This window comes from Hippocampus bargibanti, linkage group LG22 (genome assembly GCF_051943395.1).
Source record: "Hippocampus bargibanti isolate YZ-2025 linkage group LG22, ASM5194339v1, whole genome shotgun sequence".
In the NCBI taxonomy this organism is placed as follows: Eukaryota; Metazoa; Chordata; class Actinopteri; order Syngnathiformes; family Syngnathidae; genus Hippocampus; species Hippocampus bargibanti.
The window spans coordinates 3060807-3082621 of NC_142755.1; the positions used below are offsets into that span (position 1 = coordinate 3060807).

The 21815-nt window shown below is 41.9% G+C and overlaps 1 protein-coding gene across 5 annotated transcripts in view; it reads left to right on the forward strand.

The window, feature by feature from the left end:
* Positions 1 to 1714: 1714 nt before the first annotated feature.
* Positions 1715 to 21815, forward strand: part of iqsec3a (IQ motif and Sec7 domain ArfGEF 3a) — a 32076-nt gene continuing 11975 nt past the window's right edge. For 4 of the 5 annotated variants that reach the window (XR_016113671.1, XR_016113673.1, XR_016113672.1 and 1 more), the window contains exons 1-5: positions 1721 to 2392; positions 7981 to 8064; positions 14974 to 15457; positions 17494 to 18641; positions 21482 to 21643. Coding sequence is in view for 2 of the 5 variants with exons in the window: in XM_088988834.1 (XP_088844960.1) it covers positions 1833 to 2392; positions 7981 to 8064; positions 14974 to 15457; positions 17494 to 18641; positions 21482 to 21643 (2438 nt within the window). In the remaining 3 variants the exon portion in view is untranslated. Of the gene's footprint in view, positions 2393 to 7980; positions 8065 to 14973; positions 15458 to 17493; positions 18642 to 21481; positions 21644 to 21815 lie in introns of all 5 variants that reach the window. The other variant, XM_088988836.1, reaches the window with a different exon arrangement.

The following is a 21815-nucleotide window of genomic DNA, read 5'->3' on the forward strand; positions in this document are numbered from 1 at the left end:
TGACACCCCTGCGACCAGTAGGTGGCGCTAAATCCCACACTAACAGGCCAAATTGTATTTTTAGCGGCTGACTTTATCTTTGGAAGGCACCATAGATGACAAGCGTGTTTCCTCGTCTCCGTGTTCGCCTTTGAATATCCGCTTACTAAGCCTCCCCTCGTAAAACAATGGCTGGTCTTGACAGTTTCGTTTATAAATAAGTACAACAGTCACATACAACAAATACTCCAGATGTGCTTAAAACAAATGGCGCCGTGGTGGAATCTTATTGACAGATGACACATACTAAGCATACAATAAACGAGGCTTTTCCAAAATCGTCCGCTAGATGGCAGCAAAGTTCCACGCGACTCTGAATTGAGAAAAAAAACATAATAAACTCCGATAAGCATCTTTTTATTAGAAACAAAGCGTCTATTCACCACTGAAAAAGGGGGTGACAATACCGGAAGCGGTTTTGTAGGCAACTGCTGATTAAAACCCCTGACTGGACGCCTTGGGGTTATTTTATACATGAGATCATGTTCGTTCACGTGCTTTGTCATAATAGCCTTTAAGGATGCAGGCTGATTTTTTTTACCCCCCTTTAAGTATTGACGATGTCCTCCAGGGCCCAATGGACGATCCATAAATCACAAGAAAGACTGTTAATGAGCCAAGGCGTGGATCCCAACTCTATTTGACCTTTGTATGGGATGGCAGGAGCCGTGTTTTGAATTCCCAAACCCGACAACCATTTCTGTAAAACCAATTCGTCTCACCAAAGCATTCGTAATAGATGTTTGTGATTAATAGTCCCTTTGCTTCAGGTCTGACCTTGCGGAGCTGATTTATTTGAGTTTTTATGGTGACCCTTCAAAGTCTGCTGGTGTGCTCCACCCACACGGTATGATAAAAATCCCAATTTGTGACATTTTTTTGCATCGTCTATTTGGTTTAAAATCTAGCAGTCGGTCGTTTTTGAAATCCTTCAAAGCAAAATGGCAACCTGGTTTTAGGCATGACTTTTTGAGAGGATATTTTTATTTTTATTTTACTTGTATTTTATTTGTATCTTATTTTTAACTTATTTTTATCTTATTTTATTTGTATTTTATTTGTATCTTATTTTTATTGTTTTTATTTATTTTTATTTTTAATTGTAATTTCATTTTAATTTTATTTTATATTTTGTATTTGTTTATTTTATTTTAATTTTTGTATGTTTTATCATCGTTATTAGTTTTTATTTTTATATTTTTTATATTATTTTTTTATATATTAATCTTTTTATATATTATTTGTTATAGTATATTATTTTTTATATATTATTTTTTTTATTTTATTTTGGGTGAGGGTCTCCCCGTTAGACATGTCCACCAAATTTCTGGCTCCCTCTAGCAGTGAGTGTCAAAATATCACTGGTGAAAATGCATTAGGTTATTCGTATTTCACTTATGATTTATTATATTTGAATTGGATCCTTGGAAACAGTTTTAGATATGTCCAATATTAATGTAATTGTTATTTAAGTAGTTGTTTTACATCGAAAATAAATCTCTATGGGGTTTCATAGCGTGCGCGATTAATATTGAAATGCATTCATGCAAATGCGGAAATAACAGAAATGGGTCAAAATGGTGATTCCCCCACTCTTCCCCTTGTGCGCTTACACCGTGACGTCATTGGTCGCCCATGACCACTCCCCCTCACTCCACCGATGCCGACACTCCCACCCTTCGTCACCCCCCCCCTCCCCTCTCCATCCGAGAAAGAGCGAGAGACGACACACTCCAAGCAGCGTCAGTCTCCCGGATCTGCCTCCCCCCCTCCAACCGCCGCCGCCGCTCGTGATGGAGAGCCTGCTGGATAACCCCATGAAAGCGGTGCTTTACCTCAAAGAGCTCACCACCATCGTGCAGAATCAGCAGAGCCTCATCCAGACGCAGCGGCAGCGTATCGACGATCTCGAGCGCAAGGTGGAGGATCTAATCGGCGAGAACCGACAACTGCGGGACCCCCATCACTACGTGCAGCATCAGCACCGCCACCGCCATCACCCGACGCCTCAACCTCAGCCGCAGCCGCCGTCCCCCCAGCCGCACGCCCACCCGCCTCAGCATCACAATAAAGCTCCGAGCGGCCAGCATCAGCACCACCATCAACAGCAGCGTTCCGCCTCCCCTCCTCCATCGGCTCCTTCCGCCGCGAACTCCGCACCGGCGCCTGCGCCGCAGCACCACCCGCAGCATCTGCAGCTGGTGCCCGCCGCCTCGCAAGCGAGCCCGCAAACCGGACAGAGCAACCCGGAGACGACCGAGGAGGGTAAACGGAGCCCATGCTGCAAGTCGCTGGTCCCGCAGACCCCCACCGCCACGCTGTGTCGCTCGGTGGGACTAGCCAGGAAGGCGGAGTGAGTATTTTCATTGCAAGCATTGTCGTAACAGTTTCGAATGACCTTTGCACCTTGAGCTGTCAAAACCCAAATCAATACGGTCCAAAATAAATAACTAAATAAATAAATGACACCGCATGCCAAGTTAAAGCTTCATTCTGGACATCAGACATTGGCAGTGGCATCTGGTCAGCCAGCTGTCTGCAGCTTGATCAATGAATGCTTAATAGTTATTGATTTTTAAGATCACCGATGCATCTATCTATGTATCCATCGGTCGAGCTTCTTTTTTTTTGTGAAGTAATTGTTGTTTTCGCAGAATTTTATCCATCTATAAATTTAGTGTTATCCATCTACAGTAAAGTCTCGTTATATCGATATTCTAGGGAGTCCGAAAAATATCGATATAACCGGGACTATCGATATATCCGACCCTGCGCGCATGTAATTTTCACCGTGCGTGCATAGAAATAGTATCGTAATAAGCGGGACCATCGATATAACCGATATCGATATAACGAGACTTTACTGTATTTTAATTTAATTTAATTTAATTGGAATTTAATTTAATTTGAATGTAATTTAATTTAATTTAATGTACTTTAATTTAATTGGTTGTCATTTAAATTAATTCAACATAATTTAATGTAATTTTATTATTTACTTATTTATTAGGTAAATATCGATTGATTAATCAATTGATTAATTCTATTGATCTATCGAGGCATGACTTTTTGGGAGTATTTATTTATTTATGTATTTATTTTTATTATTTATGTATTCATTTTGAATGTATTTATTATTATTTATTTATTCGTCATTTATTTGTATTAATGTTTTATTATTTATTTATTCATTCATTAATGAAGAGATTTATTTATTTATTTAGTTGTGCAATTATTTAGCTAGCTAGCTAGCTAGCTAGCTTTCTAGCTATCCATCCATCTTTGTATTTATTTATGTATTTATTTATTTTTGCCGCTAGATGAGTGCAATCAAATTACATTTTCACACACGATTCAACATTTTCAGCATTCCTAATCTGTTTTTATTGCCAGATTATTATCATGTACGATCTTCAAATCATCACAGATACAAACCACGTACCAAATATACTTCAGATTCATATTTTCTTCCAATAATCGTGACTGGTGGTTTAGTCGCAAGTCGTTTGTAACTTTGTGAGCCTTTTTTTAAGTGTCGAAAAATAACTTAACTGAATAAATCGATTAGCTGTTGCTCACTCTGCAGGAGCTGTGCTGCATTATGAGGCCTGTAGACTGCAAATCTGGATTATTTTTCGGTTGTTTTTAGTTCTGACAATCACGAATGAACAAAGTTTTGAGGAAAGTGGATTGCTGATATAGCTGTAAGAGCATTCGAAAAGAAATTATGTTATTTGTGTATTGGTACAGTATATGGTAGCAATGGCGGTATACAAGAGTAGGGCCTTAAATCTACATCAGAGCTTGTTTGCCCTCCGCCGTGCACTCAAGGTCACCGGCTTGGCCCGCCGAGCTCTATCTGCTGCCCTCGGCTGCATTGTTTGATAATCCTGATTGATTCACGAAGACGTGATTCCGCAAGCGCGTACCGTCGCAGGCACAGAGGGGGGGGAAAAAATGAAGGAAAGGAAAGGAACTCGTGGATGCGAGTTGACAAGCGAAGTAATCGTGGTTGAACTTTAGATGACATCACATAAGCGAGCACCAATAGAAGCCCGGATGACGTTTAACGGGCCACGCGGGATGTAAACATGAAGGTTATCCCGGCAATGGGAACCGAGATGACTTTGAGTGGCCGCGTTTGAGAGAACATCACCCAGATGTGTCACGCAGATCCAACCTGGGTGGAAAAAAGATTGGATTTTTTTTATGACAGATGCCTCAACCTGACATCAATCAATTCTTAGGATGATGCGGGATCGGCTCATCGCTGGGATTTTTTTCTCTAGTTCATTTGCTTGATTAAAAAAAAAAGAAAAAAAAGAAAGGGCGGGTAATCTATTTGACAGGTAGTAAATGAAGCCCCATCTCATGCTTTGATGAAAGCAACTCACGAAGGAATACAGGAATAAATAAATAAATACATGAATGAATAAATAAATATGTTTTTAATTCAATAAATAAATAAATAAATATTTTTAAAAAAATAATAAATAACTAAATACATGTATTTTAATGTAATAAATAACTAAATAAATGTATTTTAAGAAAAAAAATCATGTATTTTAATTTAATAAATAAATACATAAATGTATTTTAATTAACTAACTAAATAACTACATAAATAAATAAACAATAAACAATAAACAATAAATAAATAAATAAATAAATAAGTAGAGACATTAAAATTTCATTAATAAATAGACACATTAAAATTTCATGAATAAATAGACAAATTAAAATTTCACGAATAAATAGACAAATAGCCAAATGAAAAAATAAATAAATAAAAAATAAATGATGAATAAAAATAATAAATAAATAAATAAATAAATAAATAAAGCTTTTAATTGAATGAATGAATAAATAAATCTGCAAATTAAAATTTCATAAATAAATAGACAAATGGTAAAAAAGAAAAATAAATGACAAATAAACAACAAATAAATCGATGAATAGATGGATAAAATAAATAAATGCATGAAAAAAATAAATGAAAATAAATAAATAAATAAATAGACAAGAAAAGAATAATAACACCTGCATTAAAAAAAGCAAACTAAAACTCATACTAAAACTACAAAGCAACCTAAAATGAAACCTTTTCTTAAAACATCACCACCAACAAAAGAAAAATACAAACAAATATGCAAAGTAACTAACAAAAAAAGATAACTCTGCACCTCAATCCCGACTCAAGCACTTTTGTACATTTTGAAAGGTGCTTATAAATGAAATTATTATATTATTGTTATAGCGATGAAAGTGACCTGGGGATAGGTCAGGTATGGTTAGCTCCACCAAGGAACGCTATGCTCTTCGCTATCTACCTCGGGCCTTCCTAGCGTGACAGAGGCAAGCAAAACAGCCATGTTAAGTCCAATCAACCTTTGATTCATCAACATTGATTTGTTTGAATTGGATTTAACGTGACCAAAAACAAAGTGAGGATGCAACTAATTAGTTTGCCGGACTGATCATTAACCTTTGCCTCGGCTACAGTACATAGGCTGAGTTAGACATCCTTCAAAATAATCCCCAAGTGGGCAAAAAAATTGCATTCCCCAAACTTCACTGCAATAAATCATTTGCCTGTCCATGGACGGCAAAACTCCAAGAAGTAGTCTGGTTCATTCTTCGAGCTCCCCATGCTCTGGCTTTCTTTACATGTCAGTTCTGTTTCTCTTCACTCTTGAAAAAGCCTTTCAAATTTTTATTTTTCCTGTGAGAGGGGAGTTGGGTTGTTGATGAGAGGAAAAAAAATGGGACTGAGGATGCTTATTTGATGTTGAGGGTGATGACATGATCTGTTGGGATTTTTCTTAGCTTCACAAAAAACAAGAAATTACTTAAATGTATTAAAACACTTTTTTATTTCGAGGAATCATTTTTTTTTCAGGAAACGGGGAACGTTTCAAATTCTGAATCGTGCGAGATTTGATTGGTAATGCCTAGTGTCAGCACATTCAAGTACAGTATACAGTACAGTAGAACTAAGCGCGAATAAACCTCGCAACAAGCAAAATTTACCATTATCATAACTTCATTTAGTATGAAATATATTTTCGCCTTTACACCCATGTCTATTGACGAGTGTGTCACTGTTCACAAGGGAGGCCAGCTGCTAATGGTAACTGACATGAGTGTGGTGACATAGCTGTGTCATCATAAATATTTGTAAATTATACAAAAATAAAAATGTAAACTTGCCAATTGTCAATGTGTGTAACTATAGCGTCGCATTTGTAATAATATTAAAAAGTAGTATTAAAAAAAATACAACGAACGAGCGTTGATTGATTAGTAATGTCTGTCTTGCAACTCGGAAGTTGAAAGCGCGCCTTCTGCGCTCGAAGCGGCAATATCAGGTACTTTCTCTTCGTCTAGAACATGTAATATCTATTACATACGTTTATTGTTTTAAAGTCGTTGAAGTATAATGTCATTGTATTCGATATTTTTCGACATTATACAGCGGTTTAACTCGATAAAACGTCGTCTGGGCGTGAAAAACGAGACTCAGTGGAATGCTAATTAAAAACGTCAACCAAAATGCTAAACTGCTAGCAGTAGCCTTACAGTATTTATGTGACCACCAGTCCCCTTTTTTATTTTCAAAAGACAACTAAAGTCGTAAAGGTATGATTTAAAACCAAAGTACATCAACTTTGTACACTTCATTCCCTATTTTAGAGCTCAATAAGAATAATGTGCTGTGTCTAGAATGACCGTATTGACCTTGAACCCTTTTCTTTCTTCCTTTCTTTTTTTAAGGACAAAAAAGACACATTTCTTGCGCTTTTAAGGTTGCTCTTTGTCCATTGGACTCAGTCTCCTGAGAGCAAAAGCACTGACGCAAAGCTTTCAAGTCTATTTGTGCTTGTCTTTGGCTTCTAGGATGAACTGAAGATGTCTTTGAAAGGCCCTGGCGCAATTCCCCTGATGCATACCTACCCCAGCGCCATTTTCCCCTTTTTGTCACATCCTCATTCATTAGGCAGGGCTTTTTAACCATATTCTCATCAACGGAACTGACATCTGTGAAACAAATGTCGTGTAACAACAGCGTTAATTGCTTTTCAGAGGTCGAGTTGGCACTTACATGGCACTAAATGTCATTCTCACCCTGTTTTTTTCCCTGTTCTGTGTGTGTGTTGCCGTTTAGGGCCCTCATAAGCGGAGAAAACAGGAGGTTAATGCAACGTGGTGGGAGCTAGCTGCTCAGATTAGACCCCCATGTTCTCTCTCCTCCTCTGAATTTTGAGGTTTCGCTATCCAGGCGGTATTAGCCAGTTTTGGCCGGCAGGGGAAGCGAGGAGGGACAGGAAGCGGGGTCGCGCAAGTTCAATTTAATCTCGGGAAGGCTGCATTGATCAAGCGCCTGTGTGTGTGTGTGTGTGTGTGTGTGTGTGTGTGGAGAGAGGCAAATAGATAGATAAAGATATTAAGTAAATGTGAAACATTGGAAACATTTACAGGTTGTATAGCAAATCCTCCAGCGGCTAAAATGTTCCCATTGCAATGATGCTTTAAATGGCTTAAATGATTTGAAAAGAATAAAGAATTGTGTGAAGTGCATTTTTTACTTTGTGAGATTAATTAATGTATGTAATGTATATTTCAGGACTTGAAAAGTGGCCAACTTTGAAGTGAACCTAAAGATTTACTCGAAAATAAGACTGATGGTCTTAAAGTAGCACAATAATCCCCTAACCGAAAAGTGTCTCGACTATTTGCATTTTGAAAGATGTTGCTCCTGCTATTTCACCACTTTTATTTATCTTTGTTGGAGAAGACAAAGCGTCCCACAGTAGCTCATTCTCTTATTTTCCTCTTCGTCTCAAAGAAAAGCAAAATGTCTTGGTGTCTGTCACCGTGGCGACGTCGTCTCCACTTCCCCTTCGTCTGAATCCTCATTTCTGCTCTCTTCTATTTACCCAGCAACCAAACGGTGCTCCATCAGTTCTGCTGCCCGGCCCCGGAGGCCCCCGAGGTTGAGACGTCGTCGTCTGCCTGTGTCCCCAGGTAAGACGCTCGCAGAAAAAATAAAATAAAATAAAACGTGTCTTCGATGTACTCGCAATTAGTTGCTCATGCTTGGAAAAGGACACAACTACCCCGGGTGGTCCCCTGAAGTGGTTTATTGGGTACGTTTTGAGGTTGTGGCCCGATTTTCAAATTCCAGTTTGGCTGTCCATATGCCTTAGGAGCGAGTGCGCTAAAAATAAATAAATACATAAATAAATACATTAATACATAAATACATAATACGTAAATAAATACATAAATAAACAAACAAAAAAGTGAAATAAATAGTTAAATAAATGAATGAATAAATATGTGAATTAATAAATGAATGAATAAATGAATACATAAATAAAGGAATGGATGAATCAATAAATGAATGAAAACACAAGACAAAAGAATAAATGAACAAATGAATAAATGAAAAAAGTGATGATTAAAAAACTTAAATGTAAAAATTTAAATAAATCATAAAAATAAATAAATAAAAACAAATAAACAATAAATAAATGCATAAAAACATTAAAAAGAACCTAAAACAATAAATTAAAATAAATAAATAAAATTAAGCAGGTTCAAATGGATGCACCAAAATGCATTTCTTTTCGCTCTATAATATAAACTGCTTATCGAGATCAAACTTGCAAACCAACCTCAAACCCCCAACTACTTCCCTGGGGGGCTAAGTCCTTTTTTGTTGTTATTGTTTGATGATCATATCTTGTCCCGCCCCTCTCGCACCCCCTTTCGTCCAACTGCTGTTTTATTGTTGATTTCCACCTTGTTGTCCGTGATTTCCTGTGTCATCATCACCCCCCCTGGCCCTCTTCCCATAAACACTTCCAAAACGCCGCACCCCATCTCGTCCATTACTCGTCTATTGTTCACACCATGCGGGCCTTTTGTCTGTCCACTGTGGCCACGTCAAGTGTCCCGATTTATGATCATTTTTCAACCACCACAAATAATATTTGTGCAGTGGAAGCAGGGGGAGGGGGCATCGATGTGTGTGCTCAATGTGTGTGAAGTCATGCTGGGAAGTAATGGTGAGCACATGTAATACATTTGTGTTCATGTGGAGGCACGGGGAGTAAAAATAAAAAAATGTGGCATGCTTTTAATTTGGCAGTCATTAGAATGTAACTCTTTGTCTTTTGTGTACTGTCAGTCGAGGTGACATAACGGGAAGATTCTGTACTTTTTAAATGTTTTTTGTTTTTCACCCTTAAAGATATATCACAATGTGATCAAGTGTTCAGAAATGATTTATGTGATTTATTTTTATGTTATTTTTTTCAAAGGTCAAAATCATTGTTGAACAGCCTTATTTCAATATTCAATACAAATAGTATCAGGGAAGAATTTGAAAAAAATGTTGAGATGAATTTTAACTGCAAAAATGTGTCCACTCCAGTGCCAGGGTTTTTGTCATTGGTACTGAAATACCTACAGAATATTGAGTTTTAGGACTACATCAACATTCAATACAGCGTTAGAAACCTTATACTCTTCACCAGAAAAAATGATTTAATTCCTAAATTATATGCGTCTGGAGTTATATGACCTTGAAATGAGGGTGGCTGTACAAAATACAATACAATTGATTTATATAGCGCTTGAACAACAGCTGAAGCTATAACAAAGCACAAACGTGGGCAAAAGGCAAATGCTGCCCCCTCATGGAAGAGAAAAAACATTGCTAGAGGTGTGACCAGCGCTTTTTCAGCACCCCTGCAAGAAAAACCAAAATCCAAAGAAATTCGGGAATGACGCTCTACATCATATTTTCAATTACTGAATACATTCATGCATGACAATTAATGCTGATTAAAACTAAAATGTCTTCACCTTTTCTCCTCCTAAACCAATCAGGAGTTGCGATATGTGCCTCTTTCCCATGAGCTGGTCCAGTCAGCTGTTTAAAAATGTCCTCCGGGAGCCGCGTTGGCCTGAATTCGTATTCCAACCCTCAGCACTCAGTCACTTTTAATTACTTAGCTTATGAGCAGCCCCAAGGCTTTGCTTGACCAACCGACACATTTCACCAGAAAGGTGCTCGCTCGCCACATCTGAAGGTTTCTTTTCCTTTCCATTCCATGGCTTGTTACGTGAAGCCTAAAAGATAGAAAAGGGGGGGGGGGGGTGGAATTAGTTTTCATAAACGCGGCACGTTTTGATGACTTTGCGGCAGCATCTCCCGCGTGCGTCCGCTGCATCTTCCCTGCCTTCCGAATCAGCATTTTTAACCTTTTTTTTGCTGCCTCAACTCATCACAGCAATTTTTCATCATATAGAAGATTTAAAAAGCAAGAACCAATTTATTATCCAATGTGTTGCTGAATTCTAAAAAAAATATACAATCACAAATATTCTGCTAATTTTCCCCCGCCCTCTCTTGTGACTAACCCATACAATTCTCCCTCCAGCACTGTTGAATAATATACACTACCTACCATTTCGCCACGCTGTAATAGCTTTGCATAAAAAGAAAAAAAAGCTTTAATAAACCCAAATGCAGCTCAGGGGCTCTTCCTTGTACTGCATGGTGGAGAATAAACACAGCAGTCCTCTCTCACGGGATGATACTCTGCACTCGGTGCGGCACAGACAACTCAAGCCGGCGCCGATGTCATTACATGGCATCTTATTCGTCTCTCGGGGAGGTATTTGTAAGAATTGCGCAGGCGCCGTCGACGTCTCAGCGGTACAATGCGAGGGTGAGGGTTTTGTGCATGCGAAGAAGCAACCACAAAAGAAAATGTTTACTTAAAGTGCCCGCCGAGCCGCGTTGTGAGGGTGCCAATTAGGTGACAACCCGCATTTTGAACAGCTGAGCATATGGAGGCAGACTGTCGCCAAGCCTGAGCGGTAAAACCTGAAGATATAGCGGCATAGAGACCTTTTTAAATTACGTTAAAATGATCTATATGGTCTCCTAGTGCTCCATGTTTGATTTTATAAGGCGATTTCTTTCTTTGTTTCTTTATTTTTTGTATCGGGAAAATCAGTCGCCCTCTACCCGTTTAGCCTCGTGATAGCTCACATTGTCCTTTATAGCCCCAAAGTATGCGTACATCTTCTGATGCTACAACTGGGCCTTAAATGGGAGATCAGGGAGAACAAGCAAAAAAAAAAAGCGCTTGTAAGGCATTATTTGGAGAGGATTTAAGAGGAGTTGTGCCGTTGAGATCACAGAAGTGAAGCGAAACGGAGCTGCGACGAGCACCGTATTTTCTACGCTATAAGGCACACTTAAAAGAAATGTTTTTTTTTCATAAGCTGACCATGCATAATGCGGTGCACCTTATGCATGGAAAACGTTTTCAAATATGTCATTCATTGAAGGTGCGCCTTCTATTCCAGAAAATACGGTCATTTTTGATTGCAAAATATGATTGAAGCAAAATCGCAAAAAGAAAATCAAATGAGTGCCGCAACAGCAAGTCCACGATCCCCCGATACAAAGGAACGTATTGATTTTAGCTTATCTGGCGAGGCGTACCGTAGCCCGGCCTTATCCCCGCTGCACTATCAATCCTTTTATGGAGGAAAACAAACACACCGTAAGCACCTTCGCACTCCCCATTGATCCACTCAGCGAGTTAGCAGCCAACACGACGTTCTCATTCACTGACACTCGTGACACTCACCACTTCCTAAAACTGTACACATGTACTCACAAATACTACAGTAATAATGTGATATATATCTAATTATTTTTCCTTCCACTACCCGATGAGTCACCTGGGATAAAATATTATACAACAGCTTTAGCATTATGCTCCGCAATTCCAAAATCAATACAAAGTGCCTATGTGACGCAAACATGCACCCTGTAACATGATAACATGCTAAAATGGCCACTGGAGTAACCGTTAACCCTGAAATGGTTCCTAAAAAATCAGCATGGTTCCTTTTTTAACATTTTTGGGCTATGTCACGCTTTTGACACCAAGTGCCTCAATCCCCCCCACTCGTGTGCTGAGTCATGCTTGCAGCATCACTCTGTCACTCCAGGTGTCGCCTCTGCTTTGGCTCAGCCTGTCTTCCCGAATTATCTATTACAAACGGCAGGGAGGGGTAAATGTAATAAAAAAAGAATGAAAACGAATATTAATAGGGCGAATGCGGAAGGGTTATGTGTGCTTGTTTATGGGAGCCGTCCCCATGCAACCACTATTGAAGCAAGCGTTAGCCGGGAGCTTTAACTTGCAAGATGGGAATATCAAGTTCTAAAATGTGTGTGTGTGTGTGTGTGTGTGTGGGGGGGGGGGGGGGGGGCTACACACGTGCGCAAAGAAAACAAAAAGCGCAAGCTTCCAGGTGCCGAATAAATCTTCTTACTACCAGCTGGTGCACGTACACAGCTGCGTTTTATGGTGTTTTACTCGAAAACAGCCAGAAATAAGTCCATAGACTTTTGTTGGCTGCAGTCCATTAAATCTTAAGGTGTAAATTCACGCTTACTTTATTTGATGGCGGCTTTGCTAAAAGAGTGTTATTTACAAGGTCACTCTGAGTGACAAAATAATCTCCTTCATGGTGTCGTCGTTTTTGATGATTCATCGCACAAGATGGCCGCTGCTATAAATCATCGCACAAGATGGCCGCTGCTGATGGTTTTCGCACTCTTGGTTACTGTTTTTAATCGTAAACAATTAAAAACAAAAATCTACAGTATTGACTTTTCCGAAACTTGATAACTTCAAATGGCCAAGTTCTTGGAATTTCTGCTTTCCGCCGGTCAATATTCTCAGATTTCTATCGTCCTCTCTTATGTCAGGTTTTACTACGGTCCGCTGGAACGCCATCCTTCGAGTTCTTGGCGGTAAAAACGCAGTCGAATGATAAAAACAGACCATACGTCTCCATCTCTCAGCGTACGAGCAAAGAGATGCTTATTAATGCAGAAGCTTCCATGCTGGATGAGTCATTCGCAGCGAGGGCCAGGAGATACTGTACATAAGAGGCGGGAGAAAAAAAAAAGAGATTGAGTCCAAGCGACAAGACGCAGCTTTAAAATAAACCCAGTTCACGTCTCGGAATTAAAAGGAAAAGCGCTCGTTCGTCTTCACCCTCGTTGGCCCACTCCGACACCCCGAAGGCGATAAATCTTCCTTCCTAACAGGGGATGTTATGGATAGACGATGGGCGGCTTGACAGCGGCCGTGAAGAGAGTACGGAGACGAGCAAAGCTAACGCTTTGGTGCTGACATTCCAGATGAGGCGTGTGAATATGCATAAGTGGCACGTCTTTCAGTTTGCACGCTCGATGATTCGTCTTGCCATTTTCGCACTGAGCCGGCAAAGACTTTATTTATCCCCCAACGAAAATTAAAAATAAAAATAAAAATGTTGCTAGATTGTAATTTTTAAAACAATTAAAATAAATAAACCTTCTTTAAAGAGCTATTAAAAATCAACTAAATCAACAAACAAATAAATACATACATTTAAAACAACTAAAAATAAATAGATAAATCAAAAAATAGATAAATAAATTAAAATGACTAAATGACTAAACAAATAAATAAATAAATAAATACATCGATTAAAAAAGGTAAATAGATGAATAAATAAATAAAAAACTACATAGACACATTAAAAATAATAAATAGATAAATAAATAAAAACAATTACAAATAAATACATTTTAAAAAAGGTGAATAGATGAATAAATAAATAAAAATAACTACATGGATAAATAAATTAAAAAATAATAAATGAATAGACGAATAAATAAAAAACAATTACAAATAAATAGCTAAATAGATTAAAAAAAAGTAAATAGATTAAATAAATAAATAAACCATTAAAATAAATAGATAAATACAATAAAAAAATAACTAAATAGATATAAATAAATAAATAAATAAATAAATAAATAAATCCCACAAGTCACGAACATAACCCGCCGCTTAAAAAAAGTCAGTGCTTCATTAGAAAAGACAGCAAGCCGACATCTAGCAGGCTACCCTTTCAAAAGACAGATTCAGATCCCATACAACTCTCCCACATCTATTTTTTGCTCACCTGCAGCTGAGTGAAGAAACCACTTTCTTTCTCTCTCCATTATTCATTCCACGTACGTCTTGTCTATTTTCGAAGGATCCCCCGCTTGAACCCATTACAGATACTTTCCGACGCCAGCTAAAGCCCCGCCATGCGCACCGAAACCGAGAACAAACGAGGATGCGTTGACAGGAACATTTTGACTAAGCTGTCGTCCAAAAGTTCAGCGTTGGCCGACGAGCGTGTCGCCGGCAGGTTTCCGTTTTGTGCCGTGATGTGCCAGCAGAGGAATCCGTGGCAGTCGTGTTCTGGCAACTGCGCTGTGCCAAAATAACGTCAATTTCCCTTTTTTTGGCGGGCAATTTGGAGACAAATCTAGTAAATAGGTCAGGTGGAAAGTACTGAAAAAATTACATTGGTGTTGAATTAATCGTTTTGTCAGGGGTCAATATTCGTTTGTACTTTTGTTCATTAAAAAAAAAAAAAAACTTCTAAAAGGGCATTTCTTGTTTTGGGCACAAACCGACAAAACAAAAGCATCGAGTATGACCGTTTTGGTTTGTAATTTTTGTGTGTTTTTTTGTGTGTGTCTCACTACTGGCTTGTCAGTTTCACCTTTCTTTTTCCTGAAGTTGCCGCTCTATTTCTTTTCCATCCAACTTTTTTTCGTGCTCCAACCTCTCTGGGCTTTTTTTCAGCTATGTCCTCTCGTCCACTTTGTCTCTGTCTGTCAAGTAAACAATCACTGTCGAAATAGTAATAGAAATATAAATTAAAAACAAAAGATGGGGTCCCCGCATTTTGCCACGTCCATCCCAGGAGCGAGCGAAAGAGAGAAGAGTTCGCGGCGGATGCGGCAAGCCACCCTCACTCTGCGTTTTCTCCTCCTTTCTGCAGCGATGACCTTTCTCCAGACCCGTCAGTGGGGGAGGAAGGGAAGGGAGGAGAAGGGGAGCTGCAGAGTGAGGCCCCATCACAACCGCAGTCCCAACAAGAGGCGGCGCCGGAGGCCGAACCCATCCAATTGCAGACGGACCCAGAGCCTGAAACCGAACCACAAACAGAAGTCGAAGCCCAACCCGAACCTCAATTTGATGACCCGTCCGAGGAGGAGGCAAGGGAAACCGTGGAGCTAATAAATTCGGATGAAGAGGAAGTAAACGGAAAGCAGGATGTCGAGGACGCCCAGGAAGAGGCCGAAGTTGAAGAAGAAGAAGTTCGGGAGGAGGAGGACGAAGGCGAAGGAGCGAAGGGGAGCAACACGGGGAGGAGAGCAAGCCTCCATCACACGGCGTCGCCCATGAGGGTGCAACGCAATGGGTCCGGTTCGCACTCGGCCACTTCTGACTATGAGCTCTCGCTTGACCTCAAAAACAAGCAGGTAGGGGTGCGCTTGGGATGGGGCGTGTGTGCAACCCCCGACGGGGGAGATTTTTCTATTCTCTTGGGGCAAGTGGACTTGCCAAACCGTTTCCGTTCGCCATCTTGATCATTCTCACCACCATCGATCCCTCATCATTCTTTTATTGTTCTCACCATGATCTTAAATGCTTTAATGGCATTTTTCCCCCCAAAACAATGGCATTTCTTTACTTTCCTCTATGCCGCTTCGGGGCCACGATTGTCCCCCCCCCATTTCGTATTGTACCGATGAGTGCCTGTAAAGATGTGAATTTGTGTGCAAACACGCGCTGCCGCTCATCCTGTTTTGTCTTTCCACTTTCCATTCACTATGTCATCCAATCATCACCATCTCTATTTCCTCCCCCCGGACCAACATCAGTATAGTTTTGCGTCCGTCAACTAACCCAGGTAAGGAAATCGAATTGGTGTCTCTTGGACACAAATTCAACACTGACATAAATGTAGTCCTGCTTTACATTTCACTTTTGTTCAGAGTCAACTTCCTGTTTCCTGTTCCACTTGCCTTTTTTTTTCGACGGCGCTGTCACACCGAGAGAGACGTAGATTGCTTCCATTGACTTTCTGTCCATGGAGTGAAGCGTGCGTGGAATGAATGCGTCCGCCAATCAATAATGGACGAATTAGACGTACGGGAGGGAGATACCTTGATTGCAGTGCAGTCGCCTCAGTTTGTGTGTTAAAAAATATACTGCATTATTTTTCTTCTATTTTTTATTTTATTTTTTAATCATAGCACTTTTCTGACGTAGTTAGTGCCCCTCGTCGTTGTCAAATATTCATGGGCAAAACAATCACGTCACCTCTTTTAATTATTGTCTCTACTTGGCACGGGAACGTGATGCGGTGTCGCGTCCCACTTCTTTGCCTTTGCGTAATCGGCTCGTTAATCACGCAGCTGTTTCTACGCTTTGAGTCATTTGCGCCAGCGCAAGCTAACAACCCCCCCACCCCCCTCTCTGAACGTGCACTCGGTTCGCTGACCCGTTTTGATGATTCATAGCGGAGTGTTTTGATGTTTTTGTAACACGGCTTGACCTCCGGTTGGATTCCAAACACTTGAAAAATGGAGTCGCTTTATTCATCACGCCACCGAACTCTGCGATGCGTGGAAGCACTTGAAAATGCTCCTTCGTCAACGTGAACTTCCGATAACTTCGCTTTTCGTGCAATTATCTTCTACCGTAGTGGCTTTGAAGTCTTGAAAATATTAAGATGTCCCTTTTTTATCCCACCCTTCCGTAAATGCGTTGTTTACTTCCCCCATTGTAGCTTAGTTTACCACGCAAGGTTCAATCCGCCCTTCAAATCAAAATCGATTGAGCGAGGCCAGCCTGCGGCCACAGCGATCTGCAGATTAATCTCTCCATCAGCACTTAGTAAAGTGATCAGTACTTTAGAGTGACTCCTTCGTATCTCGTCCTACATTGTTCGCCGCTGTGTTGTTTACGTGTCAATTTTCTCATCTGGCGGAATAGTCTTTAATTTGCTGAGTCGAAATGCCAGGCTAGTTTTAGGAGGAGGAGGTGGGGTTCAAAAGATGTTTGACACACAATGTGACTTGCTGAGATAAGCGCCAGTATTCGGGTGTTTCTAGAGATACACGAGGCTTGATTGTTCCGGCTGAGAAACAAAAAGCGGGGATCGGGGGGGCTTCTTCAAGTATTTCAGTGTCCGCCAGACAACGGCGCGGTGACGTGACGTCTATCGCTTTCCCACAGACTTTGGTCCATCCTTCACAGGCGAGATTAACAGCCGCCTTGGCTCTCGGACCATTTTAAAGGGACCCCTCTGCGGATTTGACGGAGATTATGGGATTGTTTGCGGACGAAATGAGCTCTGAGACGGCTGCACATGTAGTTTTTATGTCCACGAGACCAAAGAAGACGGAGATACGTCCGACTCAACTGTGACTCCTCAGTTTCTTTGTTCATGTACCCCATCCGCATTCTGACCTTTTTGGATATTCACCCTCCTCTCTATCCTTCCTTCCAGATCGAAATGCTAGAGCACAAATACGGAGGCCACCTCATTTCCCGCCGCGCCGCCTGTAAGATCCAAACCGCCTTCCGCCAGTACCAGCTCAGCAAGAACTTTGAGAAGATCCGCAACTCCCTTCTCGAGAGTCGCATGCCGCGCCGGATTTCCCTGCGCAAAGTGCGCATGCAGAACACCGAAAGTTTCTCGGCTGAACGAGCCCTAGCGGAAGGCAGTAACTTAGCGGGTATCCCTCTGGTGCGGTCGCCGTCGCTGCCTGCCACGGTGGGCGGCAGCCTGACCGACCTGGAGGACTCCTTCACCGAGCAGGTCCAGTCCCTGGCGAAGTCCATCGATGATGCGCTCAGCAACTGGAGCCTGAAGACCATGTGCTCGCTACAAGAAGGCGGGACTTATCAGTTCGGTGCGGGAGGAGAGGGGTGCATCGTCGGAGACTCGTCCAACCATCAAGTCCCGTTGGACCCCGGCGACCTATCCAAAAGCGCCAGCAAGCTCATGATGGCCTTCCGGGACGTGACGGTCCAGATCGACAGCCAGAATTTTCGCGTTTCGTCTTCCGTCATGGAGTCTGTCACCCTGGGCAACTGCGCCCGTCAAGAGGGAGCCGCAGCCATCGCTACGAACCCTCAGTCCATCCCACCTGAAAAACCACCAGCTCCGCCATCCTCTGAGCCGATTGATCCCCCTCCGCCCCCTCAAGAGCACCCGATTCCCCCAGAAATCGACTTATACGATCAGGATGTGGAGTTCCCCGCTCCTCCTCCCAGCGAGGAAGAGCTCGGCAGTGAGGACCAACCCCCCTCGACACCCTTGGACAAAATGGCTTCCCATCAGGAGGCGGCGGTAGTGCCCCCGCCTCCCCCTGAACCCCCAAAACCTCCGCCACCCGTGTCTGAGCCGCACCTTGGGGTCGATCGCAGCGGCTCCGAGACTGCCGACAACAGCTCGGAGCAGATGAGCAGCAGCAGCGCGTCCACGGAGGTCCGTTCCACTTCGGAGGCCTTCTCCAAAGAGGCTCTTCAGGCCATGATCCTCAGCCTGCCGCGCTACCAGTGCGAAAATCCTTCGAGCTGCAAGTCTCCCACGTTGTCCACCGACGTCATGCGGAAACGCCTCTACCGCATTGGCCTCAACCTCTTCAATGTGTGAGTATGATTCTCCAGGTAGCTGAAATTGAAAATTAACCCATTTCAGTCTCCACAGATGACGATAATCAGAATCAGAATCATGTTTATTCGCCAAGTAGTAGAACACACAAGGAATTTGTCTTCGGTAGAACATGCTGCACTAGTATCATCATAGAAAAGACTTGACAAATAGGTATGGAGAACACTCATAAAGGCTAATCTAATCTAATGTAATCTAATCCCTGAATATAGGTAGTAGTTCTCAGGAACAACTGTGAGGCAATGTGCATGTAACAAGCATACCAAGTGAGTACAGAGTTGGTGCTACAATGATGACAGTGGGATGCTGTTCCACAGGGTTGTGAGGGTCGTTGCTGGAAAAGGTGGTGGGCAGTGTGCGGAGGATCCAGTCTGATTTTCCGTGCCCCTGTCTTCGTTCTATCAGTGTGCAAGTCCTCAAGAGTGGGAAGGCAATGATTTTTTTCCGCCGTCCATAAAAAATATGTTAATTTAGAGATCTAAATTCAACTGCGATTTACATTTTTTTGGGTGCTAACAAGGAAAGAAAAAAAGTCACTTCGAATTAAGTGCAGGTTGTGACTACTTCACTCTGCCATGGTAACCACTGCTTCCCGATTCTCAGTCAGGAACCCATTCCACTTCAAAAAGAGCTCAAGCCCTTAGACGGATGGCAATGCGGCGCGGATTAGGGTCATGCAATCTTTCTTAGAAGTCTCTTAAAGTGTCCGCTGTCCGTTTTTGTTTCATATCGGCGAGTGAAAGGGAAAGACGGCAGCAGGCGGTTGAGGACGTGAAGGGTCGTGACAGACAAAACCGAAGTGGTTCTCGCGTGACTGCGGTAGACCTTTGAGAGGGGGTGTTGCCATGGCGACAAGAGTGGACGGGGAGGGGGGGCGGAAGACGCCTGCATTAAACGTGTCACACTCCGTTGGTTTGGAGGAGGTCAAGTTAGTTGCGCAACATGGCGTTGCTTTGGCTGGCCGCTTTGTTAGGTATGTCGTGCAATTGGACTGTAGCAAAAATTGATCTACGTTACATGTATGTCCATAAATGTACAGTAAATACATGTATTGTTGAGTGGTATCCCATTTTAATGTGTGGGTGTAATATCTCACTAATCAAATCAGATTTCAGGTAAATCCGCAAACCGTATACAAAAATCTCAAGTGGTCATTAGCGGTCGCTGCTGTGCAATTCAGGATGTAATTTGAAACTCCTTTGGCGTGGCTCATCACCTCCGGCTGGAAATGTCGTTAACACCCCCCCCCCCACCGTTGGTTGTGTTGTCACAGCAACATGCCTGTCAAAACCTCCTTGTCATGATGGATACTCCAGGACCCGCCGACAAGATTTCACAGCGATATTGCCCCAATTAAGACTCCTCTCACAAATGTGGAACAGGCAATAAAAAAGACGACCGTAAAGCCGATTAACTTATGCTTCGCAAGCGTGACGCTCTGGAAAAAAAAGGAGGAGTGTCATCAATATCAAGGAGTTTACGCACTTGGAAATATTAACATTTGAAGTGTTTTTTTATGGGCACTCCACATTCATGCTTTTCAGATCCCAAATAAATTCGAGATTTTGGAGTTGTTGCTTTGCAGTGCTAGAAAAAAGTCTCATCATATCTAACCTAGCAAACTGAGCTGGTCGGAACACCCCAAAGCCGTCCCGGTGCGATGCAGGAACCCCAATATTGATCCTCACATTGTCAAGATTGTCTACCCTTCATTCTTCGCCACTCATTCCCAATTCGTCTCGAATTTCCACCTCTCACCACTTCATCCCATTTGCTGTCGCAAATGATATTCGGCGTGTGGGATTGGCGCGCCTGTTGGGAAAACATCAAGTCATCTGCCAAATTCACTCAGCGACATCTCAGCCGTTAGGAGAGTGGGCGAGCATATGCTTTCAGAGCCGACACCGCCGGCTAGCTCATGCTGCCATTTGCTCACATCTGCTCTGTCTGGTCCTCTACGCAAGTGTATCTGCTTCTCTCCCACCTAATCACTTTGCGAATACAGCGGACACCAGGAATCGGAACTATTTGACCTAAATTTTCAGGTTCAAAAAATTATCTAAAAATTCAAATAAGAACCCAAAAAGCCTTTGGGTTTACATTTTTTGTGGCTAGTTGCTAATTGAATTGGATTGGATTAGCTTGTATTAGTCTTGGAGAAATTCTGTGGAGAAATTTACATTTCACAGCAGTGAAGTGAGGAAAGTAAGAGGAAAGGAAAAGGAAGAAGTAAAAAAACAAACTGTAAAGGCAGCCACTCTCGCGGTGCCATCTTGGAGTCAAAACAACAACAAAAAACTAAATAACAAATAACGTGACACAACACAAAAGACACCGTCATTCAAGCTTAAGCATTTTCTGCACCTTCTTTGTTGTATGAAGCAGTTCCAGACAAAAGGAGGATCAAAGCGGCCTTTTCACCAATGGATCAAGGACGTCATGGTGAAATGTGCACATCTGCTACAGGATAAAGGTTGAATGCAAACACAAAGCTGTAGCATCCATTGACGAAAAGAGATTGTCTCACATCTCCCGTCCCACGTAAATCCGCTTCAATTCCACGCCGCGACAGTTGCACACACGCATCGGCGGGCTTCTCAAGCCACATTTTTTTTTTTGTTCTTTTGACTTCAAGACGGCGCCGCGAGAGTGGCAGCCTTTCCAGCAGCTCCTGTGTTTTGCTTTTCTACTTTCATTTCTTTCACAACTTTGCTGCTGTGAAATGTAAATTTCTCCACTGCGAGACTAATAAAGTCAAATCCAATCCAATCCAATCTAGCCACAATGCTAACCACCATCTCCCCATTTTTTTCTCCAGGAATCCCGACAAGGGCCTTCAGTTCCTGATCTCACGCGGCTTCATCCCGGACACGCCCATCGGCGTGGCCCACTTCCTGCTCCAAAGGAAAGGTCTGAGTCGGCAGATGATCGGCGAGTTCCTGGGCAACAGCAAGAAGCCCTTCAACAGGGACGTCCTCGAGTGAGTGCGGGGAGGCCTTTGTATCAGCTCGCCTCCGTTGCCTCGGGGATGGAAATCTCACGTTTGCATTTCAATCCCTTTTTTTCTGCCTTGCTTATCTTTGCATCTCTGTAACATCCGCTTTGAGATAAATCAAATCATTTCGATGATCCAAAGAGGACGAACAAAGCTC